The sequence below is a fragment of the Centruroides sculpturatus genome, unplaced genomic scaffold (assembly GCF_000671375.1).
Source record: "Centruroides sculpturatus isolate CEXI.00-Female unplaced genomic scaffold, Cexi_2.0 scaffold194, whole genome shotgun sequence".
In the NCBI taxonomy this organism is placed as follows: domain Eukaryota; kingdom Metazoa; phylum Arthropoda; class Arachnida; order Scorpiones; family Buthidae; genus Centruroides; species Centruroides sculpturatus.
Genome location: NW_019384455.1, coordinates 504,268 through 528,322, shown reverse-complemented (window position 1 = coordinate 528,322; position 24,055 = coordinate 504,268). Strand labels below are relative to the sequence as shown.

Genomic DNA, 24,055 nt, shown 5'->3' with positions numbered 1-24,055 from the left:
ACGAATAAACAACCTTGTTAAAACTTTAATCGTTTCCGCCCACAATTTCCTGTCTCAAAAATTATTTGATGTTACCGATCGACTCCAATTCTTAAGGAGACTTCGAAAAGAAATGAAATGTTTCCTTATCATAACCTTGTTTAAATATAACCAGATAGACTAATCAATTATCTGAATGAATAACAATTTATACTTCACAGGCTTTGACTTGTTTTTTATTCATTTAATCAATTCGTGACAAAGTTGTTTGTTAGATAAAAGAAATTTCATCAATTCTTAGAATATTTCTTTTTCGAGAGATTAAATTGCAATTTCGTGAAGTAAAACAGCCACAAAAATAAAAAAAAATCTTGTAAGAAACGAGTTAGAATGGCAGAAAACATTAATTATATATATATATACAGGTATATTCTCGGATTTTAAATGGAAAAAACATGGAAAATAAAGTGCAAAAATATAGAATTTTTTTATCTATAGCAATTACGATGTAGGTATATAAAATCTTAAATCTAATTTGTTGTTATTTAAAGTGAATTATAGTAGTAACAATTAATAGTAGTATATTTCCTTGACTTTAAAATGGTTTCTGAAAATTTAAATAAACGGGGAAAACCTTTTAAGTACAAATAATTTTTCTACAATAATAATAATAATAATTAAACTTGTTTATGATTTTTATATATTTATATATAATTAAATTTTTCTATTTTGTTATCTTTGCTAACTACAGAAGTGAAATATTCAATGAACTGAATGTTATAATTGATTTATAACATTCAGTTATAAATCAATTATATATAAACATTAAATAATTAATAAATTGATATACTTTAAAGTTTATAAATGAAAATAATTTTACTAGGCATTTAAACACAAAATATTTTAAGAAAAATCTTAAATTTTGACGATTTTTTTATGGCATTGTTTACAGAAATGCTTCGAAGACAACATTATAATAATTAGTTAATTTTTAAATTTAAATTTATATAATATTAATATTTTCGTATATAATTATATTTGATATACCAACTCAAAGCAATGTTAAATTCGTGCTTAAAAGCAAAATTCTTTAAATAAAATTCACGATTTTGTTATTAATATAACTGTTATATTATAATAAAAATAATATTTATTTTGTAGATTTTGCAACGATAAATATAGTTTAATTCTTTTATTATCGAAGGAAAACAAATTAAATTAATATTTTTATTTTGTTTTAACGTTTCGCATATAATTTTACTTTAAATTATATTTATTTTCGAAACCAAAACAAAAACCGTAAATAAATAAATGATTATAATTTGAAGCCACATACTATCAATATCAATTTCAGGATGTGAATAATATGAAATCCGTTTATTGGAATCAATCTAGTTAGTAAAAATTAAGAAGCCATTTTAAAAAATATCGTTAAATTTTTAGATTTATAATGTAATTAATTTTCTGTTTTAAAAGTGTCGTTTTGACTCCAAACCATTTATTGTCTTAGAAATGTATAATGCTAAAGTTAATTTTTGATTGTTTTAGCGATTAATCGTTTTAAATTTAATAATTGATTGAAATAAAGAGCATGTGGAATTTTATTTAACTATAAATCATATGACTTGTTGATTTTTTAAGCGTTTTCGGTAGAATTACACATCTAAAAACTCTTCAAAATGCCCAATAAAATTGGGATAAACAAATTTGACTTAGATATAAATAAAAAGCTGTATACCAAAAAAACAAGAGTATAACAAACATGCCTTTAGGATAGATGAACGGACTAATTGGTTTAATGTCGAATGAAGCGTTAGGGAAGGTCGTATGATCTCTCTCCATCCCTTCAATATGTATAAGGATGGTTTAGAAAGTACTGAAAGATATTAAAGATATCTCTTTTGGTGGCAAAAATATTAACAACATCTGATATGCAGATGATAGTCATCATCACAAGGAAGATGATCTTTACAAAGACTTTATAGCATGGGTCAATCATACGAACTCAGATTGGTAAAGATCTGTGTAAACTGGAATAAGATAGTGACATCAATAGGATCTTTCAAAATAATTTTGGCGCCTAGGACAAGACTAAGAACAGCGCAAATGTACAGTACTTATGTTCCAATAAACATTATGACGCCTTTTCAGTACCCTTTCCAATTTGATGCCTAGGGCAGTTGTCTCTCTGCTTCAGGGACCGTCCATTACGTGTACTATTTTAGAGCCATTTGTCCCCTTCCCTCTCTATTGTGTACAGCGATGTATTGTATTTTTAGCAAACTATCCCCTTTAATTACATGTACAATATTTTATGGTCCCCGATTTTAAATAAATGACTTTAAAAAGTTCTGCAAGTATTTTTTTAACCACTAAAAAAAGTCCACGTAAACAATGTCTTGATTCCTCCCTCTGTTAAATTATACACGTAATTAATGGATAGCCCCTCAGCTATCGGCACGACCTTGGTCAACAACGACAATCACGATAATAATTTTAATGTTGACATAAATGACATACACGTAGATGTGATTGATTCCTTTAAAAATCTAGGCTTCCTGTTGATTTATGATGGAACAAGCAGAAAAGAAATTATTTCGCGAATATGAATGGCTAAGCAGACTTTTTAGAACTGCAAATAATTTCTAGATTAGGACCTAAGAAGGTCACTAAAGTCTAGGGAGTTTGAAAAATTACATCTGACTTATGGCTGCGAAAAATAGGCTATTACAAAAAATTTAAAAAGGAGAATGAATACTATTGATCGCTGCATACTAACGATCAACTGGATAAAATGTTTCAAATGAAGAAGTCTGGAAAAGGGCTCGAACTAACTATTGCTTACTTTCAAAGCAATGTTTCAAAGCATGTTTAAGAGAGTCCCTCAGTGAGAATTCTCTCCTAACTTTAGAGGGCTTTAATAGAAGATGCCCAAAAATTAAAAGACTGCAAAAAAATCTAGTTTGGTGATGTGAAGACCTGGACTGGCATCAATAAATACCCTAAGTTAAAAAGAATAACACAAGATGGTGATGTAACACGGAATGGTGGCCAATCTTCTTAACAGAGATGGCTCCTTATGATGATGATGATGATAAATCATATTTAACTGGATATTTTCAGTTCATCTGAACTCGCTTGTTGATTTCTTTAATTTGTAAATTTTGACTTAGATAAATTCTAAAATTGCTTAATTCATTACTTCTCAATCAGGCAAAATTTGTTAGCTAAGCAAATAAAATCGTTTCGATTTCGTTTTTAAATTATTAAATTTTTGTACAGTATTCTTATCTTATCAGTTTTTATAAATTTACTCTAGTTGATTCACAATTAGCTAAATATTTAAGAAAATTTAATTATATTATTTGTAATTTATTGATTGAATAATTAATTATACAGCATACTAACCAATTAATTAATTACGTGTACTGTACTTTTGATATAATGATTAAATCCATTTTTCGAATAAACTGTTCTGTGATATAATATAAATGGAAATAATATATAAAATGTAAATATATTAAACTTTATATTCCTTCGTTTAATAAAAGTAAATACAGTATTTTAAAATTTCAAAAATTATTTTATTAACGAATTAATTATTTAGAACTTTATTCATTTAAATATAAACTAAAATCGAGAATTACATTTATCATTAATAAATTTTATAGATCTTTAATAATAAGTCGTAATAATTATCTAACACAGAAATTCAGATAGCTGTTAACAATTGCTAAGAGTCATTCATATCAGTATCGAATAAGCCTATGAATGATCCTTAGTAATAGATATGGGCGCAACGATATCCAAATACAGGATTTTTTTCTATTTAATTATTAAGTTTTATCAACTTAGTAAACTGTTGTAGATCCACTTATTAAGTAAATGTCTTCAACAATGTGGTAAATCTAGTTTTCCTACGTAGAACATTTCGGAAATAATTAGTGACTTGATTATGCTTTTAAAAAAATACCGTATCATATAATAATCTTATATATTTATTAAATGTGGGCAGAAGTATTTTAAACGTGATTGAATTTTTTCAAATGATCTACGTGATTAGAAATTTCAAAAATTTATATTTATAATTAAGATAATCGTCAAACGGTTTTATTATTTATCAGATGCTGTTCTTTATAAAATAAAGTACTTATTACAATTTAGAATTACTTGGTAAGTATGAAATCATTGTATAAAAAACGTAAGGATTAAAAAGTGAACCAAAAAAAACAGATGTTATTCCGAAGGCCACGTGATGTCAACACGTGACGCAAGGTCTTTCTTACGTAGCTATGACGTTTCGGTGGTTCCTGGGACTCATGGTTTTACCAGTTTCTATCATCCTGCTTTGCAATAAAACAGGTGGTGACTACGTTTTGGCAGTTTGTTTATTGATTGGAAGCCAGAAGAGAGAAGGAAAAACGGTTTCTCGGAACAGAGCTATTTTCCTGGAGAAAGAAAGCTTTATTTTCCTTAAGGAACTGGTTACCTTATAAATAGTCGCTCTACAATTAGCATTTGTATAATTTTAAAATTAGCCACTTTAATTAAACATATGATTATTTTAATAAAATTTAAATATTTAATATTTAATTTAAAAAAGTTATATAATAATAATTATGACTATAATGATTATTATTATTATAAGATTAGAAAATGTTCTTAGATATAAGAAAATTAATATGGAAAAGTTAAAAATGATGGGGTTAATTTTATTAATTATGAGTTTAATAATTATAAAATTATGTCAAAATTTTCCTTATTTGCAATGTTAATATATGTATTTATCAAAATTATTATATTTATAAAATAATATTTATCATAAACAGACGTTTTAATATATTTTTGGCATTTCCAGCTTATATATTTTCAATGAAGTTTCAAGGCCTTACAGCATTAATAATGATATTTTTCTCGGACAACATTTTATAAGTAGGACGAAGAATTTTAGATTTTTTTTTTGTCATTATAGAGAAGTTAATTTTGATAATCACATATTTTTTTACATGTGTAATAGTTGAATATTATAATAAATATACTAACAATCTCTATAAAGGTCCATTAACTTCGATGTTAATTTAAAAATCTATTTTTAAACAATATGAATAAACTGAAGGACACTTATTTCAGGTTCATTTAAATTTATTATTTTTTTACTTTTTTGACGTAATAAATAATAGTTTTTCGTCATAACATAGCGAATTAAAGAAGAGGACGTTAAAAATTACCGCTAAGAGTGTAATACTTTTTTTTAATATATAAACGTATTTTTACAATTGTTGCGATAAAAATATAACTCAAAATTTCTAAAAAAAAATATACGTGTGTGTATATAGGCTATATTTTGCAATATTCATTAAAATTTAATATAATTTCAAAGGTCTTCGTGGTATTAATCGTCAAATTTACGTCATAGAAATTCTTAATAGTACTAAATTATGTAGTTTATCAGAAAAACATAAAGGTATATAAGGACATTACCATGTAATGAATGATAATTATTGTCGAATATTCATATTCTGGTGTATATTTAACAAAAATCATTAATTAATCGTTAATTAACCTAAACACTTATGAACTGTACGATTTGAAAAAGTATTATTTATAATGTAGTCGAACCTCTAAATAACGGCCTTTTTTATAAATGCATACAAAAACCTCCATACAGCGATCATTTTTATGTTCCCATCACCCTGGTCGTTTTTCAGAGGTTTGACTGTATTTCGCTCGATGACTAAAATAATAAAGTCAAATTTAAACATAAAATTAAATTATAGTTTATAATATTTAATGCTAAATTTAAATAAATTAAGATTAAAAATTTTATTTTAGTTTGATCCAAATTTTCCTTTTCGGATTATATTTATATACTAGTTACTAATTAAAACACGGCACGAATCGTGCTATTCGAAAGTATTAATAACTTGTTTAAAATATAATTTATTGATATTAAATTTAAAATAATTTTAGTAAGTTTAATATACAGAATTATTTTAAATCTAATCCTGATTTATAAAAAAATATAATAAAATTTTAAGACTTTTATTTAGAAATTTTATCATAGATTTTATCCAAGATAAAATCTATGATAAAATTTTATCCAAGATAAAATTTTATCCAAGATAAAATCTTGAGTAATAAGCTATATATTTTAGCTACTAGAATAGATTCAGTAAAATTAAAATTTCAAAAAAACATTCATGATACACTATCATATAACGTGCTTATGTTCTACACAAATTTAATTGCGTAAAAAAGTAATTTTTAATTTATTTTTTAATGTTAATAGGTTTTTATTCTACTAAAAAAACTGTAGTAACAATATCCTTACTAAATTCTATACATCTAATTTTGAAAAACATACGCACATACGATAGAGAAGACGGAAATTTGATATTCAGAGCATAAATGAACTTAATGTTCTTTAATTAGATTAATTATAGTTAAATTTATAATAGTTTCAGTAACAGAACATCCTAAATTTTAATTATGTTTAACCAGTTTCAACTATTCCGGAAGACAGAGAGAGAGGGGGAAAAAATAAATAAAATAGAAAGTAAGCATTTCTCTGTTAATTTTTCATCATTGCTTTGTATCTTAATAAAATTAATTACTTACAAATTATTAAAGAAGTATTCTCCTTTCAGGATCAATAGGTCAGGGGAGACATGTTCTTATTTCCTTTCTCGATACGACCGATGAGCTCTGAATTACACTTCTTAACTCGTTGTTTTCAATCTGATAAATTAGATTAATGGATTTAATAATGGGGTGACCTTATTATGTCGTTTAAACATCATATAGGTTAAACAATACAAGAAAATTGGCCATAGAACTTCACTTTCGCCTCTTAAATTCCTAAAATCTTGACAAAGTTTATTGATTTATAATAGGACACATTACTTAATTTTCTTTATGTAAAACAAAGAATTTAAATAATTATAAATATAAAATAATATAAATACAATTCCGTAATTTCAAAATTTTAACTTTATAAAATTTATCAATTGTCGTGAGGACGACGTCCTTGCCTTTTCCGGTCGCGTGACATAGTTAATGTAAAATTAACCGGAAATGACGCACGGAAACGAGTTGCGAGCCTCCGAAATATTATTTTTTTTTAATTCTGTATACATATTACACTATGTAAGGCAACCAAATTAATAGAAGGCTCGACAGATTTACGTTTTTTATGACCTTATTAGTATTACGGTGTTAAATTACTTCCGGATATTTATTAGTTTTTTTTTTTTCCTTCATTCCAAAATGGTTAATTAGTTGACCTTACGAATAACTGTCCATAAGTAAGATCGTTCTGAGAATATATTACTTTAGCTTTTCGTTAAAAGTAACAATCAAATATTAACAATAGAATACTTATTACTTTAATAAAACGTCAGCTAAAATATTGTTAAGGCATTTGAAAGGAAGAATTCTGAATTAACGAAAGTAAAAGTTAAATAAGGTATATACATAAGCATATACATAACCTATTTTATTTATAAGATTTATAAGAATTATTATAAGATTTATAAAAATTATATTTAACAGTTTAAAGACATTAAGTTGTAATTGTTATAGAATGAGACAAAAATTTCCTTGAAATTAATTTTTTTTTTTTTGGATTCTATTAACTGTGCTAATAGTAAAAATTCCTAACGTTCTTTACATATTTTAGTATACATATAAGGACTTAGCGCTAAAAATTAAACAGTTCAGTTATTATAACCAAAATGGATATTATCTTTAAAAATGTTAAGAATTAAGATATTAAATTTTGGGAACTTTCTATTTTAAAAAGAACATCTGGATAAAAATACTTGGCAAAGTTAGACTTTGCATATTAATTTCTTTTATATTTGTCCACTAAGAATGTTATTTGAATATGGCACACATGGTAACGTTAGATTTATAAGCTGAATCGCCTATGTAAATTCCAAATAAATGAATCATCTATACTTCACCACTTTAGGAGAGTCTCATACCACTATAACTCATATATGACGTCAGAAGTGAATATTCAAAGTTATGGATATATTCTGCTGAAACTGAAAGTATTACCTAAAACATACAATTTTATTTTAATTAATAAAACAAATTGCTTAATCACTGTTCTAATATTTGATATGTTGATTGGAATAATACCATATAATGTAAAAATGAACTTAATATTTATTTTTTTTATCAAGAATGTACAAAATGTAGGTATCAAATATAAGCATTTACAAAGCTCTTTCTAATTATTAATCTAGAGATTTGTGTTTCGTTTTGATCCTTCTAGCTCTATGGGCATTACAAGGGCGTTTAATCATACCCATCATGGGTTCGACCACGCTCACAATGAGGGTGACCGGATGGTGAAGGACGGGATCCTACATATCCGGGATAGACCCTCGAAAAATTCTTAATATTTTTTGACCGCGATTCGATTCCGGAATCCCCAAAGCGGTAGTGTAATGCCTTATTCGTCTCAGCCATCCGGTCTTATCAATGTATTCTAATGTATATTGAACATTTTGTAAATTTTCGTCTAATGGAGATTATTATTATTAGTTAAAGACAGTCTGCCCAAAAAGGGGCCACCATTTATTTTTCGTGTTCCAGACTTCACATTCACGGCGACAGACCTTCCTCTGTCTTTAACTAATAAGTATATTGAACATCTTTAACCTATTTTTTACATTAATCTGTAATTTGTAATGGCCCTGTAGTGCTAAAATACAATTACAATTAATAGCTTATATAATATATCTTAATAAAAATAAAATAAAGATACTGAATGAATTTTTCAGTAAAAATTGAAACTTTTATACTTTAATATAATATATTTTATAAGTCAGCCTAACGTTATTGTATATAATAATTATTTGTGTTTTTTTTAGTCTCATTACAAGTAAAAAAGTATCTCAAGTAAATAATTTGTGAGCAATTAAAGAAAATAATGAAGATATTAATTTGTGTTCTGTTGTTTTTCGGAATTGTGAAATCATTTGTGATTTCCCCTGATAATTTCACACTCGAAAAATTCTCAACTATATCGAAAAATAATTCCGAATTGGAAGATTTTAATTTGGATAATGATAGGGATAATTATAATGAAAGTAAAGGAGGAAGTGGGGTCTTTATGCATTATTCTCAAAGAAATAATAATAACAGTCGGAAGAAACTTATAAATATTCACAGCAGTCCGACATTTCGGTTTATTCCTAAACAAAATCTCAGAGAAATGTTGATGACTCAATTTCTTCCATTCTTCCTATATGAGACAATGAAGGAACCAAAAATAGAAAGAAAAGGAGGATACATAAATAAAATAGGAAAGAAGCCAAAGACATACAAAGACCCAATGGATTCCTTGAGAGATCAAAAATTTAAGCAAATGATCCTATCATCTCGTAATAAAAAAAATTCAAGAGATGCTAAATTATTATTTTTATCATTTTTGACTTTCTTATCAAATATTGAAAGTAAAAAGCTTAAAAATCACAGAAAAAAATTCATGCGGAAAATATACGAAGAAAATTATGAAGTTATTGTTTTACCTCCTAAAAATATAATAAAAGTAATTAATTCTCAGAAGGTGAAATATCAAAAGAGAAAGCATTCGATCAAAAAAGCTTTGAAAGGTACAACAGTTGCTGTAACAGAACTTACTGAGAAATTCCAGAAAATAAATGCCTCCCTGGAACTTGTAGAAAAAGAAACGTTTAAATTATTAAATTTAAGTAATAGCTTGGATTATAATCTTACATCTGATAAACAATTTTCTGGTGAAACAAACCATTCAAATAGAATTGTAACAAGAAAGAGTTTATATTCTACAATTCCTCAAAAAGAAAATGCACTTTACGTTTCTTTATTTATGATTGCTTTAATTATTGGATGTTTGATACTCACAACTAGAAAAAAATTGCATTATGCTGATGACGATATTCACATTAATTCCTCCTTGCATCGTTATTATAGCATTGATTTAGCAGGATTCGATCGTGGGTATAGTAGAAACTGTGATTCGGAAGATTCTTCACATGAGATCGAACATGGAATTCTTAAAAAGTTCACCAACATACCAGAAAAGATTAAAAAATCTGCACAAGGTTATAAATGCATGAAAAAAGAAAATTCCTATTCGGGAAACCATTTGACACCATTAAAAAATTACCAAGCTTCTTTCACAAAAAATGTAAATAAGATTTCTCTTCTAACTAAAGATAACGAAGATAAATCTTTAAAATCAGATACAGACATAGATAGCGACACAAGTAATGAATCGTATGTGTCTGTAATTAATAATATAAATGATATAGATGAAGTTAAGCCCATAAAAAATAATGCAAAAAACTCGCAAATTCAATCTGTGACACAATTAATTGATCTTATTAATACCGATAAAAATGGACTGTGAAGTTTTGTCAAAGTTATTATAAAATATTTATAAAACTTTCGGATAATATGTTTATTTTCAAAATTAAATAAAAACTTTGACAGTTGTTTGAATGTTGAATTTTACTTACATAACACAAACGTTTTTCTTCGGTAATTACAGACTTACACTACTTATAGCTAGTATTTAGGCTACTTGTAAACAATACATTTATTATACAAAGTATTAAAAATTAAAAGAGAATAAATTTTATTTTATTTTTTGCCATTTTTAATTACATAGATTTTTGCACGTTTGTCCCATTTGTTTTAAATAAGAAAGAATTTGAACATAATTTCGAATTTTTTCCTGTTGTTTGTATATCAAATAAACTAATTTACTCTGAAAAATAGAATTTAAGTTATAGATACTAAATATAAATTCTACTTTTATTTCTATTATTTTTATAGCCTATTAATCTATTTATGTCAGTATAAAATATAGGTTAATTTCATGAAACGAATCTAACTTAATTTATTAAAGTTATATACAGTATTATATATTAATGGTAGTGTGAAAAGTAAAAATAAAACGTAACGTATATAGGCTATATATTATTATTATTATTATTGTAGAAATTCAATATATATACATACACATTTCAGCTAAAATTTTTATCATTTTTCTATCCACATCTTGATATTTTCTCGAGTTTGCCAGACTGTATTTTCTTTAATCAATAAAAGATAAAAATGTAAACAATCCAAAGGCCAATTTTACTCCTAGGCCTACATTTAAGCGAAATATTATAAATAAAAAATTGTTGTTACAATCGAAGTCATAATGTATTTTTAAACAGCACTTTTATGTTTTAAACATTTAGTATTTTCACGAATTTATATCTGTCAGAAAGTATAAATACTTATTGACTGGAAAGCGCATAGTTTTTAAATATATAAATATTAAATATATCAATATACTTGTATATATATTTTTTCTATATTTTGTAACCAGGGATATTTTTTCGTTGTTTGAATTTAGAAAATTTTTAGTAATTTTTCTTACTTAGATTTATTTTTGTTTATAAATACTGTATATACTTTTTTAATTTTATGATAAGGTATAGAATTAATAAAATTTATGGATTTTTTCAAAATCTGTTATTATAGAAGAATGTTTACAAATTTCTAATTTAAAATGATATCTTATAAACAGAAAATAGATAACACTGATAATAAAGTTCTAAACTTACAATGTAACAACACTTACACCCTAAGTTTATCCAATTAATTTATTATTAAAAATACATTTATAAGGAATGATCTGAAATTATCTTATAAGTTACATACAAATTACGTTAGAATTAGTTATTTGTAAAGTGAATTACCCATTTTATTTACTATATTTATTAATGTATTTTTTATTACAACCAACTTAAACTGTATACAACGCAACTTAAAATTATTTTACATTAAAATCAATACTCATATACCGTTTTGCTACAGCCAGAAATATCTATTACTTTGCTGCTGCAATACCAATAATAAGGTTTGGATTTTCCTTCCTTTCACTTCTAGGTATGATTCTATTACTCAGAAATGAACCTTTTCTAATCTCTGTTCCTTTCGCTTTCCTCGTACAGATATGTGCCTAGGAATGCTTCTTTGAAAGCAATATAATTTATCTTTTTAATTTGTAATTTAAAAGTAAAATAATATTAAAAATTAGTTTGTTTATCGCGCAGTCTTTAAAAAAATTAATCTATTTATTTTCCTTTTTTAAAACAAATATCATATGTGTTTAAATCACCTAAAAACTTGTCTAATTTTGTTTCCTAATTTACAATTTCTATGCTTTTATTACGGCCAAAGTAATATTTCATAATGCAATGAAAAGCTATAAATTCTCGAATCAATAATGGGAAATTGTATTCATAAATATAATCCACCCTTTTCTCAATTGAACGAAACTGCAAACCATAACAGACATAAAAATAAAAATACATATATACTGAATTAATATAAGAGTTAAATACCGGATCTAATACGTCGCGAATAATGAAGTATTACAGATTCTTGACACGTTAAACAACTGTAGATTCCACATGGGAAATTTTAAGCATGAAAAATAAATTATTTTTCAACAGACCATATAAAATTTATTCTTAAAGATAATCTGTTGGATATTTTTGTAAGTTTTACATGTTAGCCTTGCAGGTGTATACATAGTGTATTTTAAAAAATCATTTCCTTTTCGATACATAGTTGACAATCCCATGAAAAGGGAGTATACTTCTTCAATAGGAAAAACCCAAGTTGATACAGGTTTAATTACAAACGGACTGGACTGTTAAAAATAGACAGTTCATAAATAAAAAATTTATATGGGTTTTTTTTTTACATTATTTATGATGTAAAATTTTTTGTTGCATAACTTGTCAACTTTTTACTTGTTTATCTGTTTAGAAATGGAATTTAGGCCCTTATTATTATTCAATCGATTTTTTCGTAAGTTTTTTTTCTTTCCACGGGATACTTTTACCACCCTTTGGCGCGACACTGACCTAAATAAATAAGGATGGAATCTAACATCTTTAAAAAAAGCTTCTAAACAGGTAATTATGATATAACTCGCTATTGGTTAATCTTAATGGCATAAGAAAAATCATTAAGCATAATTTAATCCTACTAAAAATTATATTTTAAAAGTTAGGAATGTTTCTTAAGAATAGCGTTATTACACCCGTTTCTTTAACTGTAAAAACACATTAAAAAAGATCTAGGACGAACTGCTACGATCTTTGTAAATCGATAATACTTATTCAACGCCTTATATAACCCTCTTCTGCCTAAATATATTCTAAACCAAACTTGAAAAAAGAAAAAGAGTTAAACAGCTCGATGTTAGCGCACATGACCCCATTAGGATGAAAGTGGTGACGTCAAAGTGACGTCAATGGAAGTTAGTGAGGTCGGCAACCCGAATTCACTTCACGGCAAGACATGAAATAGAAAAGAGTTAGATATGTCCTTGGTTTCTTAGGCTGCAAGGCATTGTCGTCCTGGATAACTTGTTTACTTTCTCCATTCACTTATTCTCTATCCCCTGTTATATAATCAACGGCGTAAAGATATATAGCGCGTCACGTGACCTGTAGGCGAAACGTGTTGCTGTTATTCTTATTATTTTTCGTTTTTTTCCAACAACTTGTTTTTTACTATTAAAAAACTTTAAATAATTTCGCTAATACATTCTAAATGTTTAAAAAACTTAGTTAACAAAAGTAAAATTTAGAGTCACGTGAGCATTTGTCCTCGTTTCTCATGGAAAAGTGTTGACCTAAGTGCTCTTGGTGTTTCTAAGAAATTTGACTCCAGATTTGTTTTATTTTTTATTCCAAAAAAATAAATTTAAATATATTTGGTTGACAATTAAAAATATACTATAAACAGTCAATTTATTCATAAGTTATAAAAATAAATAATATATTATTCTCTTCTCAATAAATTAATTGTCAGGTGTTAAAAGTAACCTTGAAAAATATTTTTTCTAATTTTTTTTTTCTGCTCGATACAAAGAAGTATTTCAAATGTTAAACACGTGATATGTATTTGACACATGCATATATAATAACCACCTACTATGTAACAGCGGGGCACAATATACGTGACCCAAAACACGATTTATGTATGATCTATTGGAGAATAGTTGTCCTTTTTTAGATCTTTTATTTAATAACGTATATGTAAAATTATGCATTCGCTTCTAAACCGGAATTGTTTTATTTAAATATTTTTATATTATATATAATATTAAACGGTTGATTTTAAACAGTGATAACAGGATACGTTGACGTCATTAATTTGACAGTATTAACATTAAAAAATTCCTTTTTTTTTCTGTGTTTAATACGATATCCAATAAGTTTGGATCGTTAATAGGATCTAATTTTCTATTTTTAGATAGTTTAAACGAAATTTAATCGTAGAAAATTAATTTGTTTTGATGTTTATATTCAGAAACGAATTGGATTTTAAATCTTTTTCTCTAAAATGTGATGTAACGCATTTAATAAAAATATAATTCTTATTAAAACATTTTAAAAGTAGAATATAAATGAAGAAATTTAATTAATTAAATTTTATTAATACTCATTTCTTTGTATTTTAGATTTAAAAATGAAGTTTTCTATCACTGAGCGATAAAATATGCATTTTTTAAAAGCTTTAAACATAATTACTGCTTATAATATATACATTATTGGCAATTAATATAGTTTATATTCTCTTATTTTAAGTTTATTTTGTAGATATTTCAAACTTCATATTTGTAATTTTCAGAAGAAGAGAAGTTTAGTTGGAAGATTGATATTAAAGCGTGAATTTTATTTTATTAATCGCATTATAAACAGTAATAAAATTTGTATTTTAAAAAGTTAAGGCGTAATGTATATTATTGTATAGTCTGAAATCGTATGCTTTATTTACTTTTATTGGCTATGTAATAGTTTTATTTATTTTGAAAATGATAAACCCTTGCATGAAAGAGATTATTCATCCATTTAAAAAACAAAAAAAAAAAAGTAATATTAAATGATAAATTTATTTTTAAAATACACTAACAAAAACTACAAGTCTATTTCTTATAAATGCAAATTTCAATATTTAAAATTCATTTTTTAAAAATATAATTAGCCAAAAGAAAACAAAACAAAATCAAATTAACAATTTAAATATTTTTATACGCTATTTAAAGGCGTTTTACGTTTTATTTATATGGTCCAATGTTCATATCGATAAGTTTATGGGTTAAAATGAAAATTTTGTTCACGTGATTTCTTAGTATGTCAGGGAAATGAGAACGTCACAATTTTAAAATAAACAACGTTGATTGGTTAAAACAAACTTATAATTTCACCTGACATTCAACAACTTGTATTTCTCAGGAGTTATTTCGTGACCTGAGAAATCGCGAATAGAAAATTAATAGTCCATTATCTCAAACAAAATTATATTTATCTGGATTTCTGACTCAGCCATTGAATTAATATAATGTCTGATTTTTATTTTTCTTCTTTTCTGTTAAAGGATTTGGGTCGTCAGCTTTAAAAAGCGGGTCAGTAAACATTTATATATCTGAAGCCTTCATTTTGCCACATTGTTTAAACTAAAATATAAATATGGAAATTACAGGATAGGTTCGTTTCAGTTAAGACGGAAATTCTGGCATTTATTCAAAACCTTTTTTTACTATTTCATGTGTATGACATGTCTAGTGCTAAAATTTGTTGACAAATTATTTTGAAGGTTTAAAAATTTTTGTATTTTTATTTTTATTAAATAAAGTGAAGGTTGATTAATTTACATTATTTTCTTTCAATTTTTCTACGCTATAAAACTATAAAAAATTTTGTTTTAATATTGTAATCTATAAAATATTTTTCCCTATAAATTATATATAATAAAAATGTTTACAACAATATATATATATATAATATTGTGAGCATTTTATCAAAGGATAAGCTTACTAGATAAGCCTACATATAAAAGTATCAAATATATTCTATATTATAAATAACAAATATAGGACTCAGAAATGTGCCATTTTATAATTTATATATTAATTATAAAGAAAAAAATTTTTTTTAATTTCTTAATATATCAGTTACATGCATTAAATAAGGAAAAAGTGGAATTGATATTTCCATTTCAAAAACAAGTAAAATTATATTAGTACTAAATTTAATTTTAATTTAAGTGTTTTACATATATGAATCATGCATCGCGACATATAAATCCAGTAGAAACATATAAAATTAACCAGGTCATAACAATCAGTATCTATTGTGATGCCTAAATATCAGGATATTAAAGGAAATGTTTAAATTGACACCAGTTAACAATAGTTATTTTTTTTAGAGCAAGACTATTGCTGTTATTTTAGTTAGTTGGTCATGTCCTAATATCCATTAGAATTTAGGAGTACTTAAACTGTTATTATACAAAACAGTGTTAATTATATAATTAAAGTTTCTTTTTTTATTGGAATATTTACGATGAAGATTGCATACTCTTTCTTAAACGCTTGTAATTCTTAATTATTAAATGGAACTTAATTCGCTAAATTTTAGAGTAGATTCCTTAAGCAATTTTTTAAAATATTAAAACTGAAATATTTAAATTAAAATTTAGTGTAATCATAATCAAATACATGAAACTTATAACTAAAATAATGGTTGTTTTTCCCCCTTTTCACTAGGATAAACATAAATCATGGAACGTTACAGTCCAGTAGATACTGGACAAGTAACAGTGTTTATTGGACTGTAGTTACTAATAGACATTTAGCTGTATTTTATTGTGTTCAAATTGCATGCTATCATGTTATACATTATAATCAATTCCGATGTTTAGACAGCTCTTTTAACACTCTCCCATTTATGCCAATTTTGGAATACATTTCAGAGCAGTTTGAATTCCTTCATGACTGATGACTTTGGTGACACCCAGTGTAAGGGGTCTGTCACTCATGACAAGTGTATCCAATTATTTTTCCATCTTAACTAATTTATTTCTCCAATCACATGATTATTTCGCGTTATATCTGCAAAGAAGCATAAATTCTGTTGTTACTAATTGTTAATAAATCTTCTACATCTTAATATGTATATCGTAAAATATCGTATAACATTTTAAAATTATCAACATCTTTTCGTGATTCTCTAAAATGAGTTAATTAAACCGAAAAATCGATTCTGCTCAACAGTAGATTTTATATGGATTCTGTATTAAATCTTTAACGATGTATACTCTATAAGTTTTATGTAATAAGTAATCTTCATCCAGGAATGTAGATATTGTGTATATTTAGCATTAGCGTAATTTTCCTGTGTTTAAAAAATATGATAAATTTACTAGAGAGCAATTATTATCCTATATTAAATTAAGAAGGTTTAATTAGTTTTATCGATGATATGATATTGTTTATATAAAAGCATTAAGTGTTTATATAAGGTACTTTTAAGATGCACGACTTGTTCTAATTTATATAATAAAATAATCAAAATTATACAATTAAGTTATGAAATTCTTAAAATTTCAAGTATGAATATGAAAAAATGAATCTTAAAAACTTCATGCAATGGATATTCAATTGTTTACCATTATATAAATTTTCATAGTCACTATCCTTGAAAAACGAAAACTGTCGATATAGCATGATAATACTTAAATATTTTTACGTAATTATTAATATTTTAAATAATAAATGTATTTTTATTTTTATGTAAATGATTAAAACTTTACTGAAATCGAATAATTCATCGCTTAACAATAACAAAGCTTACAAGCTCAGTTATATATAAAACAAAATTGAATAATCTTATTTAAAATTCGATATATTAACTAACTTGTCTAAATTTACGATAGCCTTAATTTCTAGGAATATGTCTTTATATCTAACGATAAAAACGTATATCAGTTATGACGTTGCATTGGCTTATCTCTAGTGGTAGGTGGATAGATAGAGATAACATTAAATAAAACGTTTATTTTCATTATCAAAGTTCGTCATAAGAAAAAAAAATAGTTTAAATGAATAAAAGTTGTTAGATTATTATTAAATATTAAAATTATGATCTACAGCTTCGATTTCTGTCTCGAAAGTGTTTCGTTTCTATATAGAAAGGATGTTTCAAATTCCCGGATGCTAATGACAGTTTTGACGTCATCATCGTATTGTTAATCTAGAGGCCTACACAGGTAGATTATATGCAACAATGCCGTATTTGATCTCTTAAATCGAATCAATATCAAAAATTTCCAAGGGAAAATACAGTATAATCATGGATCTGCACCGAAAAAAAACTCTCGTAATTGAAGTTTTTAAAAATTTAATATATGGATCTCACATGTTACCAAGTATTTACTATGAATTAAAGCAATTATTTATTTATTTTTAAAGTTAATATTCAAATATTAACTAATTTACTTTGAAAGTAGCCGCACGATATGCATCTGGACAGAAATAACCGACATTAAAACCTTTAAACATGCATATTAAAATGATCCGAATAACCGAAGTATAAAGTAAAAAAATAAAAATAAAAATAATAAAGAACTAAAGACAAATTTCAGAAATTAGCAAAAATATTTTAATCTTCTCCTTCTATACAAATGTCTTTTGACAGGTTGGTGATTACAACTGTCTGTTATAAGCCAGACAGCGGACATGTGTAAAAGAAAACGACAGATTTTATCAACAAAAAACCGCGATTTTTCATGAAAATGAAACAGACGAACTATGACGTAAAGACACAAAATGCTACAACAACAAAATTTATGAAAATAAAAAATTACCGACAAAACTAACGATAAAAATGGTCCACAATAAGCGATTTCAACAAGTCGGAAATCATCGGAAAGATTCCTGACGGAGAGCTTTGGCGATTTCGGATTCGATGTTCTGTGGCGATATTCCTGCATTACCTAGCAGAGATTTGAGGAAAGCTAGTTCTTTAGTCAGAGTGTCTACCCGTTTCCTCAAATTATCGTTTTCTTTAGCCAAATCGGAGACACGTCGCTCCGTATCACGTGAACGTTGTTTGGCCTTTTCTCGACTCTTCCTGACGGCTATATTATTTCTTTCCCGTCTTCTTCTGTATTCGTCGGAATTCTTATCAATGTTTTTCTTCTTATTTTTCGAGGACGAAGAACCAATGGACGACGTAGGAGATTTTAGTTGTCCATTATGCGACGGAGAAGCGGCCTCTTCGATGCCGGAAAGGCCGGGCCGATTGTAACCAGAAGGCGTATAGGTACCCAGGATCTGATGGTTGATCAGGTTATCGTTCTGAGAATAGTTGAATATATTGTATGTGGACTGAGAGGAACCGTTATCCGACAGTTCTAATTTGTGACCTTCTGCTGGTTCTTGCTTGACCAGTGATCCTGCTTCGGAACCGTATCTGTTGGCTTGAATGGATTGTTGGGGCATGGGGAAACCAACGAATGGAGCTCTAGTAGATCCCTGTTGAATGGGATTGTAACAACGCTGCTTTTCGGGCAACAAATCGAATAAATTGTCCTCTAAAGTTGTTTGCGCTGCGCTCTCGTTGATAAAGTTTTGCAAATCGAACGACACCTCTGGAGTACTGAGATCTGTGAAATCAGGCGTTGAAACTTCTCTACAGTTTCTAAGAGTCAATTCGTTTTTCACTTCTTCAACACCGGGTATATCATACATTTGTGGAGAACCGCCAGTGGGATATCCATAACATGGTGAAGGAACAAAATTGTCCAGCCCAATCGCTGACTGTAAGGTAGCCGTTGTTTAGAGACGGGCTATCGGCCCGGAAGCACACAATCGTAAGTGAAAACTTTTATGGACACTAAACCGACTGGATCGTTACGATTCGGCAATCGTAGTCGTCTGCAGCCGTAACAAACGCTCTACGTCAAAACATCAATTGAAGCGTAGATGCTCCGCCACAAACATTTAAATACTCCGGTGAACCACTTTTCAGCCTATTCGCGTATTACTACGATTCGCGCTTGTTTTCTAGCATAAAATTCTCGCAATACTCCTCGAAAACACCCGAAGTATATTAAAAAGTAGCGTAAATTACAAAAAAAATTAATAACTACTCCAAATAAATATTAATTTAAGAGTTAAATTTGTTATATTCTGGAACTATGTTTTTTAGCGGATATATATAAGAACAGCCCACTTATCACGTGCAATGAGTAAAAATAGAATGACGTCAATGATAGCCAATCAAATCCTTCTGAGTATTCATACCTTCCTTGTAAATCGACCAATGTAATGCTGTAAAAATGATGTAATGTTTAACTGTAGAATTTTCGTGCGCAATAGCGAATCCTTGATCAGCGAGCTGAACTTCCACAGGAAGTGGATTCGTCTCGTCTCACCTCTATTCTCACTCCGTAAATCGAATAACTGTCCAATTATGCCGACTATGCGACCGCCCATAGGCGAAAACACACGCTCGGACAATACAGCTGAAGTTAAAAAAGATGTTATTTATCGAATCGATCATTTCACCCTCCTATCTTACCTTACATAAGATTTATAAACGATATTTAATAGTCCAGTTCCTTATAAAATATGATTTAACCCTATAAGGATCAATGTGTGAGTCGTCACATGATATTATCATGATCGAATATGCACGGTGCTATATGTGATGACCATTAACACGTGCTAGGCAAGGTCACCTTTATAAGTGGACACGTGATACGATAACCTTGATGAGGAGATTAACCGAATAAAATGTAGAAAAAATACAACCTATTCTCATCTAATATAAAATATACCTGTACAGTTATAAGCTGTTAATCGGGACGCGGCGGGGTGGATCCGATAATGAAACAAAACGAATTAAAAAGTCAATTGGAAAACACGACACTTGGAAAGTGATGTAGAACGTTGTTAACTTCTATTTATTTTTAGAAAGTTTGGGTTCATTTTGACGGTGACATAGTCTCTAAATATTTTAGGTGTGAGTAAAATGGTTTACAGATTTTGTTTCTCTTTTTATAATCTGCAACTTAAGCACCGAAAACAAAACGATAAACACTGAAAAACTCTTCCTTTTGTGAATATTTTTACATAATGCGGCAATATTAAATAAACCTATATAATTTCTCTTTCTCTCTCTCTCTCTCTATATATATTTTTTCATAAAGGTTTGTATATCTAAATGACAATTAAAGCAATTGTTTACTTTTGTAGAAATTTATTAACGCTTCCTTTTTGAAATTTTAAAAAAGTATCTCTTTGACATTCTACTAACGTTGTTTACTTCGTAGCTGTAAAGCCAGTTAACGAATAATGAACACCAGATTTACAACAGGAGCATTCATTTTGCATTTACATGACAATTTTTTACATAACCGAGTGTTTTACAACTCATTTTATATAATTCTAATTGTTTTATTGTTATGTGGAACGTACGTATAAATTATTCAAAGAGGTTTTTAAACGATCAAAAAAAATTCAACTTACGATAACAATTTAACTATTTTAAAAATAATTTTAACCACAAATTCAATAATTAAATTTTTGTTTTGTTTAATATCTTCAAATACTAAATTTCAATAGAAAAAAAAAATTATAAACTAACTGAAACATTAACTTTTGCCCTACTTTTCTTAACCACATTGAATTTACTTTAAACAAAATTGATGCCATCTAGCGGTGATCATTTAAAGCTTATTTAAAAATTCATAAAATTAATTCATTTTACATAATTAAATTAATTTTAATAATAAAATTATAATTTAAATTATTATCTATTTATGTTCGAATTTAATTTTTATAAATTATTTTTTAATACATTTATTTTTAATTTACAATAATTAAAACAATGGTTACAATAAACGTTTTCTTCTTTACAAAATAAAAAATAAAAATGTAAAATATAAAACTATAAAAATATATTTAAATACGACACATGTATCTATAACTTTTATAATATAACATAAAAAAGAAAAATAATTAATTAAAATTAAGTATAGACTGGATTTTTTTTAGTGTGTCTCTTATATAAAGTTCATTTTTCCCGCCATTGTTGATCTATATACAAATTTTTTTTGCATGTTATCGATCCCAAAAACAGGCAGACAAACTGTATTTGTGATTGTAAACATACACTTACTTTATTAAATTAGAAATCATTTGAATTATCTTTCAAAATATTAATTTAATTGAACTATAATAACAAAGTTTTATTTGTTGAACAAACAAAGATGTAGATTAAACTTCTCTTAGATCTAAAGTTATGATGTATTTAGTACAAAATACCTTTAAAAATTCTGTTTTAAATTTATTAAAACATTCTTAAGAGCTTCCATACAGAGCTTCCTATAATAATTACAATGAATAACTTCAAATTTTAATATTATACTCTAAGAGAATGCTCTGTTTTACAATAATTATTACGTTTCACCTATAATAAAACAAAAAATAAATAAATGAATCATAATTATTCTTATAAATAAGCGTATTTTCATCCTAATTGTTTTCGCTTTATTGAATAAATAAATAAATAAAAGAAACTTTATTCTTTAGAATTCTTGTTTGCAGAAATTAATTGAAAATTTAACAAATACATTATGTATTATTAAAAATAATTAAACTTTCGAGTGCTTGAAGAATCAGAGATTAAGCTAAAATCTTATAGTATCCCAGGAGAATAGGATGCTAGGGATTTGTATCAGCAACAACAGAAAATTTAGGTTCAGTCTAAAAATAATTTAAGTTTTGAGACATTTTAAATAGGGAGTTTTCAATCCCTTAACAACTTACAATGCTGCATAATTTCTACAGTATTTAAATTGGAACCATTCCAAGAGGATCTACAACTAAAAAAAAAAAATATTAACTACTNTTTTAATATTATACTCTAAGAGAATGCTCTGTTTTACAATAATTATTACGTTTCACCTATAATAAAACAAAAAATAAATAAATGAATCATAATTATTCTTATAAATAAGCGTATTTTCATCCTAATTGTTTTCGCTTTATTGAATAAATAAATAAATAAATAAATATAGGTCTATATATTGAAACAAAACACTAATATATCGTTTACTTTTAAATTGTCAAAAGCATATTGTTTATGTTACATAGAGACATCCGCATTCTTTATTAAATATAAAATAACAAATTATTCATAAATAAGTAATTTCAAAAATAATAAATGTCCCAAATCCTGTAGTTATTGTTTCTGGTATCAAATTTAATCCATAAGCAACTTACAGTATAAAGTTTCTTATTCTGTTACTTTAAAAGTTATAGTATTGAAAAATAACCGTGTTTTTTCCTTTAATTCTAGTATCTTTAAATGTGGTATAGTCTACTTTTTCGAAAAAACTATTTATGAATTCTCACTTAAATCAGTGAAAATATAAGAATGTTCATATAGCTTCAGTAAAGATTTTGTAAGGATAAAAGGCTCTTTTTAGATAAATCTTTGTTAGGAATTGATTAAATTGACCTTTCATAGTATTTCACGAAAAGAAGTAATAGATATTGACCACTAAATGCATTTATTATGTTCATTATCATAGAAAAATAGATGAAGAAACGGTAAGTAGTTTAAATGTTTTGTTTAGAGATAACTCTTGAATGATTTGTAATACTAATGATTGATATGATCCTTTTAATATTTTTTATTGAAAAAATACTCAGATTTTTACTTAAAAACGTTATTATCAAAATTAAATATATTCAAACGTAATCAATTAACAGGTAATGTCAACAAAACGTGAAAGTATCGTTACTATTATTGATATACGGAACGTAAAAAGCAGGTGTAATAAAGTCAATTTGCGTATAAATAAACATTAAAACTAGTAATAATTAATACATTTTAATTAATAAAGAATTTAAAAGATTTTAAATAAATATAAAATATATTTTATAAAAGCAAAGCATTAAAAATAAAAGAAAATTAAACTTATTCTCGATGAAGACTATATTAAATAGGATCATACGAATAAAGTGATACGGTTAAAAAGATTTGAAATGCTATAAATAGCCCATATGTTACAGAAATAAGTAAGATAAAAATTTCCATGCAAAGCGTTATTTTTGTACTCGATCCACTATATTATATAAGAGTTTCTTATTTTTCTTTTATTAAAAAAATTCGAACACATTTACTTTATATCAGGCTATTTTATCTAC

General features: G+C 26.4%; 2 protein-coding genes and 1 long non-coding RNA gene across 3 annotated transcripts; 1 reads left to right on the top strand and 2 right to left on the bottom strand.

The window, feature by feature from the left end:
* Positions 1 to 3,704: 3,704 nt before the first annotated feature.
* Positions 3,705 to 6,903, bottom strand: LOC111620649. Its single transcript, XR_002755942.1, has 3 exons — positions 6,796 to 6,903; positions 6,598 to 6,717; positions 3,705 to 4,427 (listed from the first exon to the last, which is right to left on the bottom strand). It is a non-coding gene; the product is annotated as an uncharacterized LOC111620649 (long non-coding RNA).
* A 108-nt stretch (positions 6,904 to 7,011) lies between these two features.
* LOC111620648 lies at positions 7,012 to 10,513 on the top strand. Its single transcript, XM_023362622.1, has 2 exons — positions 7,012 to 7,444; positions 8,862 to 10,513. The coding sequence occupies exon 2, from the start codon at positions 8,921 to 8,923 to the stop codon at positions 10,382 to 10,384; it is 1,464 nt and encodes a 487-aa protein (XP_023218390.1). The 5' UTR covers positions 7,012 to 7,444; positions 8,862 to 8,920; the 3' UTR covers positions 10,385 to 10,513.
* Positions 10,514 to 18,606: 8,093 nt separating this feature from the next.
* Positions 18,607 to 19,876, bottom strand: LOC111620665 (CCAAT/enhancer-binding protein-like). Its single transcript, XM_023362640.1, has one exon. It carries the CDS (start codon positions 19,583 to 19,585, stop codon positions 18,755 to 18,757), a length of 831 nt encoding a protein of 276 aa, XP_023218408.1. The 5' UTR covers positions 19,586 to 19,876; the 3' UTR covers positions 18,607 to 18,754.
* Positions 19,877 to 24,055: the final 4,179 nt, after the last annotated feature.

What these genes read in the sequence shown, in the direction of transcription:
- LOC111620648 (XM_023362622.1), top strand. Translation starts at nt 8,921, where the DNA reads ATGAAGATATTAATTTGTGTTCTGTTGTTTTTCGGAATTGTGAAATCA.
- LOC111620665 (XM_023362640.1), bottom strand. Translation starts at nt 19,585, where the DNA reads ATGTATGATATACCCGGTGTTGAAGAAGTGAAAAACGAATTGACTCTT.